The sequence below is a fragment of the Lytechinus variegatus genome, chromosome 8 (assembly GCF_018143015.1).
Source record: "Lytechinus variegatus isolate NC3 chromosome 8, Lvar_3.0, whole genome shotgun sequence".
In the NCBI taxonomy this organism is placed as follows: domain Eukaryota; kingdom Metazoa; phylum Echinodermata; class Echinoidea; order Temnopleuroida; family Toxopneustidae; genus Lytechinus; species Lytechinus variegatus.
The window spans coordinates 30,234,549-30,251,179 of NC_054747.1; the positions used below are offsets into that span (position 1 = coordinate 30,234,549).

At 36.2% G+C, this 16,631-nt stretch overlaps 1 protein-coding gene across 1 annotated transcript; it reads left to right on the forward strand.

Moving 5' to 3' along the window:
- The first annotated feature begins 3,090 nt into the window (after positions 1-3,090).
- LOC121420317 (scavenger receptor cysteine-rich domain-containing group B protein-like) lies at positions 3,091-15,978 on the forward strand. Its single transcript, XM_041614902.1, has 7 exons — positions 3,091-3,380; positions 8,382-8,714; positions 9,483-9,800; positions 10,550-10,873; positions 12,940-13,257; positions 13,778-14,104; positions 15,268-15,978. The coding sequence occupies exons 1-7, from the start codon at positions 3,308-3,310 to the stop codon at positions 15,867-15,869; spliced, it is 2,295 nt and encodes a 764-aa protein (XP_041470836.1). The 5' UTR covers positions 3,091-3,307; the 3' UTR covers positions 15,870-15,978.
- The last annotated feature ends 653 nt before the right edge of the window (positions 15,979-16,631 follow it).

A 16,631-nucleotide genomic window follows, 5' to 3' on the forward strand; every position in this document is an offset into this window, starting at 1 on the left:
ATTTTATGTTTTAGTGTTTTTTTTCACAGTAGCGTTTCAGTGTATTGCTTTAAACGCCATCATTTTTGGACCCAGGTATGATTTATATTGCATCTTTTGCGTGGGGTTTTGCATTTCGTTTACAAAGATGTTAAGGTCAATTCCATATCTTTCCTTTTCACCCGACAATGCTGACTGTGCGGGCTCAGTGTGATGAAAAAAAATCTTACCCTCGCCTGAACACTTACTTTCAGAAATTCAATTTCTTAACGGTATGTTCTTCAAAATAAAACAACATGCTCGTGCTAAAGGGCTAAAGCTTAATTGTTCTATTAAAGAAATGAAATCTAAATCTTATTGAATTTTGTCATATACTGAAACCCGAAACGAAAAATTATCAAAAAAATGTGAAAGCGTAACTTTTGAAAATATATACCCCACTGAACTACGCACACCGATACAAGGACACAACGATATCCAGATCAGAGACTAGAGATCGCTCGTTTAATAGTTTGCCTAAGACGTCGATATCGTGGACATAGAGGGCGCTCATGCAGAAACATCTTATCGAAGAGCCTACCGGGGGGCGCGTTTCCGTTTTACACCCTGGCGAAGGCATTTTCCGGAAAAGTAACCAAAAAGCGACTAGTGAAGAGTCTACACACGTCGCTGGTTGCATGCAGCGTGCGACACAGGCGAGTCCACCACCGCATGCAATTTGCACAGTTACTGATCAGAGCACAGAGTTCCTCGGCACTTCATGTACATGAGAGCGGCAGTCAGGATCGAGTGAAATCCGAACATGCTTTTGCAGTCGCGTTGTTTATGATAGTTTTTTTTTCTAAAAATAAATCATTAAATGAATAGAATGACAGACAAAATCAAAATAAACAGATACTTATAATGGAAAGACAAATTGAAGTTTAATGGATTGATACACTTAGAAGCTGCCGAAAGATAGATATAGAAGACTGATAAATAGATAGAGACAAGATAGACAGATAGATAGATAGATAGAAATAGAGAGAGAGAGAGACAGAGAGAGAGGTGGATAGATAGATAGAAAGAGAGAGAAAGAGGGAAGAGATGGATGGATAGATAGATAAATAGAGAGAGGGGGGAGAGACAGAGAGGTTGATATATAGAGATAGATATAGATATATAGATAGAGAGAAATAGAGAAAGACAGACAGATGGATAGATAGAGGATTTGAGAGATAGATGAGAGATAGATAAAGAGGGAGAGAGACAAAGAATATTAACAAATTAACAGATAGATACTCTAGTTAAAAAAATAGATAGATAAATAGAGAGAATGAGAGAAAGACCGTGACAGATGGATAGATAGATAGATAGAGAGAGATAGATAGATATTAAATAGATAAAGAATGAAAGAGACAGAGAAGATTATTAACAAATTAACAGATAGATAGATACTCTAGTTAAAAAATAGATAAAAAGATAGAGAGAAATTGAGAAAGACAGACAGATGGATAGAGAGATAGATAGAGAATTTGAGAGATAAATAGATGTTAGATAGATAAAGAATGAGAGAAACAGAGAAGATAGACAAATTAACCGATACTGTAGTTTCATAGATAGATAGATAAATAGATAGAAGAAAGACAGACAGATGGATAGAGAGAGAGAGGCGAGCTGGAGAATTTGAGAGATAGATAGATGTCAGATAGATCAAGAATGAGAGAGAATTAAGAGCGACAAATTAACAGATAGATACTGTAGTTACATATGTAGAGAGAAATAGAGAAAGACAGACAGATGGATGGATAGATAGAGAGAGATAGAGAATTTGAGATATATAGATGTTAGATAAAGAATGAGAGAGACAGAGAAGATTATTAGATAGATAGATACTGCAGTTACATAGATAGAGATAGAATTTGAGAGATAGATATAGACAGATAGAGAGAAAGACAGACATCAGCAAATCGGCAAGGCAAATGATCAAGGCAAACATTCATATTGAACCTGGAAAGTATAAGCTCAGCTGCATTATTTGCAAGTATGTTCTGCGGATAACTTCGGTGCGGACTTTGGATCGCGCGCCAAGCTGATAATGTAAACAAACGTAGACGTAGACTCTTCACTAGTCGCTTTTTGGCTACTTTTCCGGAAAATGCCTTCGCCAGGGTGTAAAACGGAAACGCGCAAACGGGGGGTGTCAAAAGAAAAGATAAAAGCGCACGCTTCCGTTTTCGCTGCAAAAGGGAACGCTGTCGTCTTAAATGGCAAGAGCACTGACCCGTAGGAAAGAAAAATGGACAATGGCACGCTGAGCGGGTTCGCCGCAGAATATAAAGGTAAAAACGCACGCACACCTTTGACAAGCCGCCTTACATTATATGTCAAAGTACAATGTGAATTATGAGACATGATGTTTGAACAACTTTCAAACTTCGAATATCAGGACCCTGTCTTACGAAGAGTTTGAATTCGCAACTTTCATGACTATGGGAAACGAAGCAACCCAACTTTTCTTTTTGGTGGTGTTGGTTAGAACTGTTTCCTCAATATTATTTATATATGCGCCATTGTATTGAATATTCACAGTAGTAATGTACGTTTTCTGAGACACATCGTGCAAAATTTACTGTAACATGAAACATTATGTCATCGAAGGATTTCCATAGATAAAGGTATTGTTTAACTTTGTGAGAAGCCGATTAAAAAAAATCTCAAACATAGATGAAACATGTGTACAAGTGCGTGTATTACAACTAATAAACCCTGAAAACAACCATTATTGAGAATGAAAAGCTAAAACTACAAGGCAAACCTCGATTTTGTAAATAGGCGTCTTGTAGACGCCTACATAGTACGCATAAGTGAATGGGATGAAATTAAGATGGTGTTTACGGTCACTTTATATTTCAATTTTTGAAGCACTAAATAATTTTTTTTCGAACGCAATTTTTTCTGGGCTTCAGTTTTGTAAAATATCACAGACACGGGTGACAAGTGTGACCTTCTAGCTCTGATTTTTTTTCTAAAATCAAACCAATGTTAACCAAACACTTAAAGCTCGATCGGATCAATCATATCGCTTTATGAGACGGGGCCCTGAAGTGCAATTCGTTACTTCACATTTTGATAATTCGTATATGGTCGGACGCATTTTAAGAACTGTTTCATAAAATCCCCTCTGAGTTGTAGCGGGAATAAACGCATCCTCAACAAATGAGGAAATAAAACTGGACAGGTGTTTACACGCATTTGGTAACTCCGATGAGAGAAGTCAACTGCGATTTGATTCATTTCATAAAAAGAAGAAATAAAGTCTTTATTGTCAGTTGGTATGATTCATTAGATGTATTTAAAGATTGTGGTGATGGAGACCGCGTTATTGATCACATTGCTATTTGGGGGGCTCAGTGAAATTGGTGAGTTCTTTTCGAAATTCCTCTTTTTTAGAACTTGAATTATCTGATTTAATTCTCGTAAGTTATGCACAAGAATTTCCGACTTTTTGAAAATGCAATACTATGCTTTTAGTTTTATCTTTCTCTTGCGTGCAGTATCAATGTATACTGACATTCATTTCATTTTCTAAACTGTGTCATATCTCTTCTCAGGTAATTGTATGGTCATTATTGGAAAAACACGTTTGGTCAATATATACTTTTAATTGAATGGCAAGATAAGGTTAAGTTCATGACCATGCTAATGGCTCTGATTTCGTTTTAATACCTATAGTGGGCCTAATTACTGCATTCCAAGGCCCCGTCCTACAAAGAGTTGCTCTGGAAAGCGTTTCATGACAGGACATGTCAGCCATTTTTATCCGACAAGTCCCATTTCATCCGACAGTTACCGTAGTTTCGGTTATTTCCAGCCAATCACAATCAAGGAAAGTTTTCAGATCTGACAACTCGTCGGACAAAAATGTTTTTTTTTTCTTTTAAAATAATTTTATTAATAAAAAATCACATGTAATAGTTACATAAAATGTAAACAATGTCATACAAAGCATGAAATATTTTCTTCAGCAATACTGTTTTCAAATATGCACAAATGTTTACTTTTACAACTCTTCTCTATTTCTAAGCGATTACAAATCAACCTTTTGAATAAACAAAGTATTCCAAAATCATGAATTTCTGTTCGAATAAAAATTGAATAAATAGCATACCTTGCATACATGATTAGAAGATTCAAAACTCTATGCTTTTTGTTTCGTAACTCATATCCTTTTATCAGAGTAGCAACATTAAAATAAAAATTAATGCCTACAACTTCATACACAATGCTACTAAATTGTTTCCAGAATAATTGTGTTTTTTTACAAGTCACAAATAAATGTACGCTGTCTTGAATTTCATTGTCATGTGAACATAAAGGATTATCTATTGACTTCCATTTATACAAATTATATCTATGGGGTAAAATATTGTGTAATAACTTATAATTAAACTCTGTTATTCTATTTTCTTTGACAGTTTGTAAATTAAGAAATGACCCAGAAATTACAGGTATCAAACTTTTTAAATCAGTTGAAATCAAAATTTTGCAGTTTGCAGACGATGCATCAATATTCGTTAATAATACTCTTGCTTTACACAAAGCTATTAACGAGGTAGAAAAGTATAGTTCTTTTTCAGGATTGTATTTGAATAAAACAAAATGTTCCATAATAAATCTAAATGATGGTTCAGTTAATGAAAACGCCAAAAACATTCCTTGGACTAATTCAAATGTCAAACTTTTAGGCGTTTATTTTGGAGGAGATGAACAAAATCTCTCCGATTTGAACTGGAACTCAAAAATATTGAAAGTAGAACGTTTGATTAAATCATGGAATGCACGTCACCTAACTTTAATAGGAAAAATACTTATAATCAAAACATTTCTTATCTCTCAAATTTTGTATAATGCTCAAATGATTAAAATGCCAGAGAAGGTTGTAAAGCTTTTAACTTCCTTATTGTTCTCTTTTCTTTGGAATGGAAAGATTGATAAAGTAAAGAGAAAGGTTGTTTGTAAGCAATGTGATCTAGGTGGACTCAAAATGGTAGATTTGAATATGTTACTCCAAAGCTTTTTATTGAAGTGGATTTTGTATTACTATAATAACAAAGAATCAAAATTTAGTACAATTATTGATAGTTATCTTTCTCAATATGGAGGATTTGATTTTGTATTACATAGTAATTGTACAGAAAAAGAAATTAAAGTACATATAGACTAAATAAAAATGCCATATTATTATAAAGCGATCATTTACGCTTGGTTTAAATTTAAGCAAACTGTTCAAGATAAATCAGGTTTTCAGAATATCCAGATTGAGAAGGAAAATCTGTGGTTTAATTCGAAAATAAAAGATCACAATGGAAATGTATTGTTTTTTAAAAGATGGTTCGATATTGGAATTCTTAAGGTAAAAGACATTATTTTAGATTCCAAATTCAAATCATTAAAGGAAATGGAAGGTTTATTTGGAAAAAAGCATGCAAGTCTTTTTCAAGAGTATAACATTGTAATGAATGCCATACCAAATGTTTGGAAAAGAAATAAGTTTGAGTTATATTTTGAGATTCTGCAACCTAAGAGTGAAGATATTACACAGAATGTTTTGATGAATGTAAATAGGAAAAGAGGTTCAAAGTTATTTTACACCATGATTTTGAATAAGATAAGTATTAAACCTAAAGCTGAAGAAAGATGGGAAAATATTTTACAAGAAGAGATTGATTGGAAATCTGTATGGTTATTTAATTTACAAACTGTCGGACCAAAATGTTGAAGACATGCTCCTCTGATGTTTTAATAGCTAAAGTAATTACTACAATCCAGATCACCAGAAATACAGGTGTAATTTAGTAATTTTATGTGACACTTAAACAACTTTGTGACACAAAGTTGAAAATACAAGGAAATTGAGGCCAAAACTCGTGGTGATTGTTCCTTAAAGTTGGGCCTGTTGGCTCCAGGCATGACATTTGAAAGTTTACAGCTTTGAAATTCAGATTCGTTTAACGTAATTCCTTACCCATCTTATGATAATATACGATTCGGGATAATTAGCATTATATAAAGTCACTCGTCTGGATTTAAACTTATTGAACTGCAATGCAATGCTACTAAGATATTAATAATTTAACAGAGAACCGTTTAAAGTGAGAACCGATACCCGTTTTCAGATCGTTGGTCTTCGTTCTGTGTGCTATTTTTGAATTTGCTTTTACAAGAAATAAAACTATTCAAGCATTCTTAAATAATATACGACTGCACAAGATATAGACAATAAAGAAAAAAAATTATTTGTAGTCGAACATGAAGCAAACTTTATTAAGTAAGCTCAACGATTCAGTTGTTGTTGTTGTTATTTTGAATTGGCAAACTAGTCAGTTTTGACTACTGTTGCCTTATAAATATGCTTTTTTTCCAAAATATGATAATTTCTTTCAGGAGGGAGCTTGTCAAAGAGTAAAATCATATCGTAATTTAAATACAGTTAAAGTCATAATATTATTCTTTAGAGCCAAAACATTTCTAATTGTCACTATTTTTTTAATACCCGAACAGTGTAGAATAATTAAAGATACAAATGTAAAATAATTATTTAGTTGTAAACATCGTTATTTCTCAATCAGAAGCCGTAATTATTTTTTGTAAAGAAAGGCTTAACGTATTTTTAATTATCGATTACCACACATGTGGATATTTAATTTTAAACAAAATTAACGTTAATGCAATGTAGGATAGGGCCCAATCCTCAACTTGAGTGATCAAAACAAAAATAGAATAAAATAACAAAAATATTGAGCAAGAAATATAACAAATAATTGTAAGTTACATTATATATTATAGGCATTCCTATTTTACACCCCGTAATACAATTTCTTTCAATTTTTTAGTTTCAATTCCCCATTATTTATGTACATTTTACAAAAGTCGTTAAAACTAAGTTCAGATTTCCCTTTGAAGTAAGCTAAAACTTTATATAATAGTAAAAGCTTTCTCTTCAACTCTGGTTCAAACATTTTTTTTTTAAATCCCTTTCTCTTCAATTTACAATCAATTTATGAACTTTGTTTAGATGACACTTGACTTTGAAAAGAGTCAAGCACAGGAAAATCAAACAGGAAATAATCATTTCCGTATCTAAAGTATAAAAACTTTCTTGAAAATTAAATATCAATGTACAGAGATATAGTATGGGTGAATATCCCATAATGAATAATGCAAATCAGTGGCGGATCCAGGATTTCCAAATGTAACAGGAAAAAATGCCCCAGTTTGGAAAATCCTGGATCTGCCCCTGACATCAAGTCGTTTGGTCCAAGGTAAAAATAAATCTAAAAATGAAAATAATAAAAATAATTAAAAAAGGTCCACATTTGCTAATGCATGGCATTTCTCCCTTCAATTTTTTGTATACCTTTCAAGGTATATATATATATACAGTGCGTCCCAGAATAAACGAAACCGAGATTTAGCGATCATTTATCATTACTTAATCATAAATAAAATAGACAAATGACCTACCAATTTAAAGCTTAGAATCTCCTCTTTCATTTGATATTACTTAGCTTATTTCTTATTCACGCATGAGTGAGCAAAAACAATTTGAAGAAAGGATACCAAAACTCATTTGGCGAGGGGTATCTGGGTTTCAAAAAGAAAACCACATTTCTGAAAAGTTCACTATCTGCTCTTTAATTTGGTACCTCAATTACAGAGAATGGTCAAGAAATAAAAAAGTTCTGGTCATTTGAAATAAGGCTTGCATTTCCATAATTTCATGAGATAAACGTGTTTTCACCGGTTTCCCACAGAAGCTTTCACATGGTGAACAAAAGATTCAATGCATGGCTGATCGTCAACAAAACGGAGTGTCGAGTGAGTTTGAAAGCCAGCCTGGAGAACCTCTTCATTTTATGAAATTATTGAAATTCAAACCTTATTTCAAATGACCAGAACTTTCTTATTTCTTGACCATTTTCTGTAATTTAGGTATCAAATTAAAGAGCAGATAGTGAACTTTTCAAAAATGTGGTTTTCTTTTTGAAACCCAGATACCCCCCGCCAAATGAGTTTTTGATATCCTTTCTTCAAATTGTATTTGCTCACTCATGCGTGAATGAGAAATAATGTAAGTAATATCAGATGAAAGAGGAGATTCTAAGCTTTAAATTGGTAGGTCATTTGTCTATTTTATTTATGATTAAGTAATGATAAATGATCGCTAAATCTCGGTTTCGTTTTTTCTGGGACGCACTGTATATATATATATATATGTGTGTGTGTGTGTGTGTGTGTGTGTGTGTGGTGAGTGTTTGGATGTGTGTATGTGTATTTATATATTTTAAATCTTGTATCTATCATGTATGTACAATGGCTGATTTTTTTTTTTGTTAACGGTCGAAATTCAATTTATAAAGCATGGCGCGTCTCTGGAATAGAAGTTCGTCTTATTGGAGGAGGAGACGAAAGACGAGGGCGGGTAGAAGTCCTTCATGATGGGCTCTGGGGTAGTATCTGTGACGATGGCTGGGATATCCAAGATGCCATGGTCGTCTGTCGAAAACTTGGCTACGGGAACGCATCGGAGGCAACTGGGTATGCAGCATATCGCCCTGGATCTGGTCCCATCTTCCTGGATAATGTAGACTGCACTGGACAAGAAATGGATCTAGATGATTGCAGTCATAATGGATTTGAAGTTCACGATTGTCAGCATAGCGAGGACGCTGGCGTAGAATGCATACCAAAAGGTTAGCTATATTGTTAGAACATTTATCCTTAAAAAGAAGTTCCTGCAGTAGTCTCGAGAACACCTGTAATTTTACCAAATTGCGTAATCTTACAGAAAATTGGTAAATTAGATAAATCACCCTTTCCCCCTTTTTAAACAGACCCGTTCTGTTAAATTGCAGAAAAATTCCTGTATTATGAATTTACAGAATAATTGTGTTGTTGCTTTCTGCTAAATCTTTTTTCCCCTGTAAAATCACCGTTTTTAAACAGTGTAAAATCCTATTTTGAGGCATATATATTTTTTTTTCAAAAGCCCTAAATACGAATCAAAAACTGACATCAAGTTTTTTAACATGTAAATGGACATGGTTGTTTAACCCTTTAAGATTTTAAGATGAAGAGGGGGGGGGGGGGGACCCGATGCGTGCTAACCAAGGGATCTTATTTGACGACGTACATTACAAGCAGGCCTATATTCTATTCACTAAACAACCCCTGCTAAATTAAGCGATAAATAAAACATACCGAAATTTACATTTGATAAAGGAATACATGGTTTAGTGATAAAGGTAAATTGATTCTTTTTATAAATGCATACAGCAGTCCTGGTATATTGTACAAAGAAATTATTTTTTTGTTGGAAGATTAAGATGTTCCGTTTCACACTTTGATTTCTTTTCTTCAATTCATCCCACCCCTACCCCTGCTCCTCCTCCCACCCTCACTCCCTCTCCCCCTCTCTCTCTCTCTCCCTCTATCTCGTCTTCAATCGAAAATCGATCAAGATCTGCAAGTACGGCTACTTGGCGGGGAATCAGCCTTAGAGGGTCGCGTAGAGGTCTTCTACAACGGTTCCTGGGGAACAGTTTGCGATGATGACTGGAGTTTGAGTGACGCCAGAGTTGTATGCCGAATGTTGGGCTTTCAAACAGCCGTTAGGATCACCACCAACGCTGAGTTTGGAGAAGGTTCTGGAAGTATTCTTTTGGATGATGTTAGATGCGTCGGGAATGAACGTAACCTTGCGGAATGCTATCACGGTGGGTATGGGATCCATAATTGTGGGCACTCGGACGACGCAGGAGTGGTCTGCAGTTTGAATGGTGAGTTGATCGAAATATTCCAGGATAGGCCAATCTTTGTGTGATGGCATGCAGGTGACCCCGGCATAAGATGTCAGTCCTGGCCCTTGCATGCGGGTAGACCAAAAGCGCCAGTCTGTGTATTTTGGTTGTTCCGCTGAACTGCACTGTTTCCACTCATAGTAAAATGTCAGAAATTATTAAATAAACTCCCAGAAACGACGGTTATTCTTGTCTAGCATATGGGGTGCTGACCTAATCACCCCCCCCCCCCAAAAAAAAAGGTTGGGGGAGGTGCGCATGTAATAGGCCTACACCATATTTCACTTGTCATTTTTCTTTCAAACTAGAATCACCTTCATTTTTGAGTGAAAACCTTATTTTTTAGTTTTTAAGACCAGCAGCCCCTTTCGGATGACACCGGCCCTTTTGAGAACCTATCTAGTGTGATTTTCGTGCCAAACTTGATTTAATTGGTTAACCTGTCCATTTTGGGGTGCTGAAATGCCTTCCCAAAACAGTTGCTTATTGCTTTCTATGTATCCGTTCGATTTATACATATTCTTCTATATTCTTATAACACTCTACCAAAAACGCCATCGTTGATATAGGCCTTTAAGTGCTATTTTACCCCCCCCCCCTCAACGAACTGTATTACGCTGCTCCTACATGAAGAGTTTTGTTGTACTCCGTGTTAGAAAAGTATTATATCGTTATAATCGGGCGAAGACCTACACTATTATATATATTTTTCTTTTATAACCAAAAAGTTCTACAAGTTCGTCTTGTCGGTGGGCAATCAGCCTTAGAAGGTCGCGTAGAGGTGTTCAAGGACGGTTCTTGGGGAACAGTTTGCGATGATAACTGGAGCTCGAGTGACGCCAGAGTTGTATGCCGAATGTTGGGCTTCCAAGTGGCCACTCGGGCAGCCCGCGGCGCTGAGTTTGGACAAGGTTCTGGAAGTATTCTCTTGGATGATGTTGGATGCATCGGGGATGAACGCAACCTTGCAGATTGCTCTCACAGTGGATATGGGATTCATAATTGTGGACACTCAGAAGATGCAGGGGTGGTCTGCAGTAATGATGTTAATGGTGAGCTGAACTATATGTCCATGGCAGACCTAAACTTCTGTGTAGCCTAATTGTACAATGGCAGGTGATCTTCGTTGTGGTATTATTTTTAGGGAGAATAAAGAAAAAAAGAATATGACAAAAATTCAGCTTAATGCAGAGGTAGTAAAGACCGTCATAACTGAAGAAAATGCTTAAACGCTTGCCCATGGTTTCTAAAATATCTTTTTTTTCAGTTCAACGAATTACTTTCCTACGTTGAGCATGCTAGCTTTGAGTCAGTAGCAAAAAAGAGTCTAGAACTTATTAAAAACCCCTTCACACCTGAATGATGTAGGCGGACGAAGGGTGACGAATGGGAAAAATGCACGCGAATGATAACGATTTTCGGTTCACCTCTTTGAGTAAATTGAAGCCGAAAGCGAGCGAAGGGTTGATATAACCAATAAGACGAACAAACAGTGAGCAATGGTTTGATATGGCATGCGACTAGAAACGAAGACGATGGAATAGATGGGGCGTTCTTTGACGTTTGGGACATTGTATTATTCGGTAAGGGTTCTGTCGAGATCGGTCCACATTGGTAAATGTGCGATAAGGGACTATGCGCGACAATAATTAAGGCAAACGTTAAATCTATGTTGATATCAGAATATTTGAAGTAAGATTTCTGTGACGATGTGTCATCATTAAAGCATCATCACCATCATCATCCTCTCCATCGCCTTCATCTTCACCATTTCACTATCATCTTCATCCTTATCATCTCCATCTTCATTGCTCAAATTACATTACTGCTGTTTTTCATGAAATGTATTGTATATCGATTCTGCTGTATTAATGTATTATATTAATCAATGAGCTTTAACCTGGGGTTGTTATTTTTTTCAAGCAATCTGCTTATGATGACAATCCTTCTCCTGCAAATTGTAAATGTTAACTACTTTGGTATGAGATCAATTTTGTTTGTAATGATAATTTTAGTACACTTAGTTATGATTCATGCCAAAAAACTTCTCAATATACTATGTTTGTTATGTTATGGAAAATGTATTATATACGAATGATGTAATTGCAGAAGTAAACAATAAAATCAAAATCAAATCAAATCAATAACGGACGAACAATAAACTAATGATTACCGCAGATTACCGTAAATATGATTTACTATCAGTACAGTTGAAAACGATTGAAAACAATGCCTTTCGCCAGCCATCGCAAGGCATATTTCAGGCAATTCGGTTAGGTGTGAGGGGGCATTTAGATTGGCGATATGCAATACTTGCTTATCTTATGATTGACCAAAATCGTACAGGGGCCATTCATTTGAAACATGCAAGTACTATAGAGATTTAACCATCAATAAAAACTGCAGATGATACTGAGTGTATTCATTTTTACTTTAGACAGCTCATGGTTTTGAAATAAATATGGTTAATCAAATAAAAAAAAAAAAAGAAACAGCCCAATAGTCATTACCTGTGACGCAGACGTTTTAAACCGTTCCAAGATGATAAAGGTACCTCCCCGTGGGGCCACTTCCATTGACGGGTGGATACCATGCGTTACCATGGGATTTTGAAAAGCACCCTAAACAAGTATTTTCGATGTTCTGAAAAATGCACACTTGACAAGTATTGGCGTGTGAAGCACTATCTTTGCCAAGTATTGGAAACAGAACGGTACCCTTAACTGGTACTCCCTGCATTGACCCACTAAACAAGTACTACGATATCGTTATTGTTATGTCACGGACGTGATCCAGGACGTCAGCTTACTTTCATTGGGTTTGTACCACCCTACATTACATACCTCGCCGAAATCGGACCCTAAATACATAGTGTTGGGGCAAAAAGCGCATCTTGTATTTTAGTCTTTTTATACCTCAGAAAATTGGACCGCAAACACGTAGTTTTCATAGCAAAATATTCTCTCTATCTTTACATTTTTCTTCGACACACAGTTTCCACTCGTCAATGGAAGCCCCCTCCCGTTACCCTCGGTTACATCGTACATATAATTATGACTTATACTGTTACAATGCGTGGTAGTTGTATTATTGTTATGATATGTACACTCATTACCAGATGAACTGGAAGTCCGTCTTATTGATGGAGAATCAGCCTCAGAAGGTCGTGTAGAGGTGTTCTATGACGGTTCCTGGGGCACAGTTTGCGATGATGGCTGGAACTTGAGAGACGCAAGAGTTGTATGCCGAATGTTGGGCTTTCAAACAGCCGTTCGCGCAGCCAGCAGTGCTGCGTTTGGAGAAGGTTCTGGAAGTATTCTCTTGGATGATGTCAACTGCATCGGGAATGAAGACAACCTTGGGGAATGCTCTCACAGGGGATATGGGATTCATAATTGTGGGCACTCCGAAGATGCTGGGGTGGTCTGTGGCAAAGGTGAGACAGTGTGCATGAGTTGAAAGATTAAATCCTCATTTTAGTTGACTAAGTTAAGGGCTCTGCTATTTTAATTTTTTTTCATTAGTTTATTTTGTATTTCTTACATTATTTTCTTTTACTATCACGGAATAAGACATCTGTCTTAATGTTCTAATATTCTTTTTCTTCTGCAGTATCAAACTTGTCTCCACCTACTTCTCCTTAATTGCTCTCCTACTTCTTCCTCTTCTTCTATTTTTTCTTCTTCTGCTTTTTCTTTTTCTCCTTCTTCTGTTTCTTCTTCGTCTTTTCATTATCGTATGCGTTTTTTATTTTTATATATTATTACAACTGTTATTCTTTGTCAATTTTATTATCATCACTATTATCAACATATTTTGATGTTCATTGTTTTGATCATCTTTATCATTTGTTTTCAGCATCATTTCAATTTCGCTAGCACATGCCTTAATTCCCGTTGTCGTCATCTTCACAGATGTTTTCACATTATCATTCGCATTATTTTCACCCGAACTAGCCGATGGGCAAATTGAAATTCGCCTTGTAGGTGGAAGAGAGCAAAATGAAGGCCGCTTAGCAATGCTGTTTAACTCATCGTGGGGTACACTTTGTGGGCGAGGATGGGACTTAAAGGAGGCCGACGTGGCCTGTCGACTGTTAGGCTTCCCAGGTGCTTCAGACGTTCTCCATAACGCTGCATTCGGCAAAGGGACTGGGAAGGTACTTCTGGAAGACATCTCGTGTCTTGGATCGGAGGACACCTTGATGAACTGTACCTTCATTTCCATAGAGGCCGTCGACTGCCCCCACAATCTGGATGTTGGAGTCATGTGCAAAAATGAAGGTTGGTAATTCATTTCATATCAAGAATCAATGTACGAATTCTAAATTACTTTACTTACAATTGCAATCAATGTTATCAAGGAGCAAATCAATTGGTAAATGAAGTCAGAATATCATAATCGTTTGATTCTTTGTATACATAGAAAAGGCGCATAGGATATGTCATTTGAGATTTATATCCTTGTTTAGGCCTTTGATTAATGGTCCTAGCATGCCGGTGTACCTAATGGGGAAGTGGTAAAGTGCCAACGTGGCATATTTTGTTTTTTGCCTGTCAAATGATTTTACGATGGTTGATTCGGATAACGGTGCTTACATCTCGCTTCCCTTCCATTATCAGAAAACATTTTAGAAGAAAACGTTAAGGGCTGTTCAAAGAAAAGGGACAATATTGTATGTCTGTCACTTCTTTCAATAAAATGAAAATATAATTAAAAATAATGATGGTACCAATTATCGTACAATAGTCTTCGATGGAAATAATGATTATCAGTATCATCGCAAAATCAATAATCGTAATGCCAGGAAAAGGGAGATTGAAATAAAATATAGAACAAAATCAAAAATTGGATTTGATTTGGAATATCAGGACGAGATTGCCCGAATAGCAAATAGCCTCCTTTCAGCGACCATCACTGGGCCTAGCTTCCTTAAAGGTATCGTTTAACTTTATGAGCAGCCCATTTAAAAAATTATTAAACCAAGATGAAACATGTGTACAAGTGCATGTATTAGAACTGATAGACCCTGAAAACAACCATTATTGAGAATGAAAAGCTAAAACTACAAGGCAAACACCGATTTTGTAAATAGGCTTCTTATACACGCCTAAATAGTACACATAAGTGCTTTGGATGAAATTAAGATGGTGTTTCCGGTCACTTTATACTTCAATTTTTGAAGCACTATATAATTATTTTCGAACGCAATTTTTTCTAGGCTTCATTTTTTAAACATATCACAGACTCAGGTGACAAGTATGACCTTTTAGCTCAGATTTTTTAAAAGTCAAACCAATGTTAACCACTTTAATGTGAATTCTTTGAAGCTAAAGGAGATAATCTTTAATGATTAGGCTATGTGGAATAAGATATTTTACATAGACCTAAGTAGTACAGTCTGATACTGGAATCATGTTTCATTTCTATTTGTATGGATTCTTAGGTACGCTGATGTCACAGAAATCCTCTAGCCAAATGGCGATGATGTCCTCGAGCGAAATGTCGTCAACCAGAAATCCAGAAAATTACTCGGAACACCAAGATCGAACTTCGGACTTGACATCACCTGTTGATAAGAGTCGTAATCCCCCTTTGGCCCTCTTGTTGGTTGGGACGATCCTGGCAGTGATTTGCGCTATTTTCATTGTTGCAGTTCTCTTCGGGTACTATCGTATCAGAAGATTGAGGGAGATGATAAAGGTCCAAGGTAAACATCCTTGTTCAAATGTGACTGGATTCCCGAAAGAAGATTCATCATATGAAACACTCGACTTGCCCAAGACTTCAACAGGAATTACTGATGAAAAGGGATGCACCGGAAAACACCTCTACACGGGCTTAAAGGTGTCTGGAATTAGCCCTACAGACCAGGTCTACACAGAAATGACAATTTCGAAGGATTGCGATGACGAGAGTCATGGTTGCAGTTATAAATCTTCAAAACCCTCTAATGGCATCAGGCCAAAGGCTGGCAAGCTTGGTACTCGAGAGAGGGACATTCCATTGCCCTCGGAACCGTTGGACCCCATATATGCCAATTGCTGATTACATTCTAAGTATATTCTGGCTTCCTACATTTAGGGGGAGGCGCGATAGCTCAGTTGGTAGAGCGGGGGTTTCGGATTCTGGTGACCCGGGTTCGATTCACTAGTGGTGCGCTAGTGCCCTTTGGTAAGGCATTTATCCTCATTACCAGGTCCCTCGGAGAGGACCTTAAGCCGTTGGTCCCCTGGATGCTTGCTCACAGGCATTCGTGCTTTCTTAGCCGTCAGGTAAAACACATCGGTATAACATAATAAAACAGGGGGCATATGCATCCGCAAATGGAAAAAGGGTGACATAATATATATATATTTTTTTAGTAAGTCAAATTCTTTCAGAGAATATAAGAAAATTCAAATGCTTTTCAATATTTGCCATTCATGTGTATACAATTACAAGTTTATTCCACTTCAAAAATACACCTGTAAATGCCGTACTGATAACTTTATGTAGGAAATTTAATATACACACTTGAAATTTGGGCAAAATACTGTGTACTGTGTTTGGCAATGTATGGAAGGTGTGTTGCCGAGTGATGGTTGAAACATTTGCGTTTTTTGCCCTGCCTTTTTAAAAGTTTACGTAGTTTGAGTGTTATTATGCATATAATTTCGATCATTAGATCAAGTTATATGATTATTGTATCTAGGAGTTTATGATGCTCATGATATTCCACTCAGACGAAATGTGATTTGATTAGATATTGTACCAAAATTATGCACTCGCACCAACTGACTACAGACTGACCGATGGTATGCCAATTAT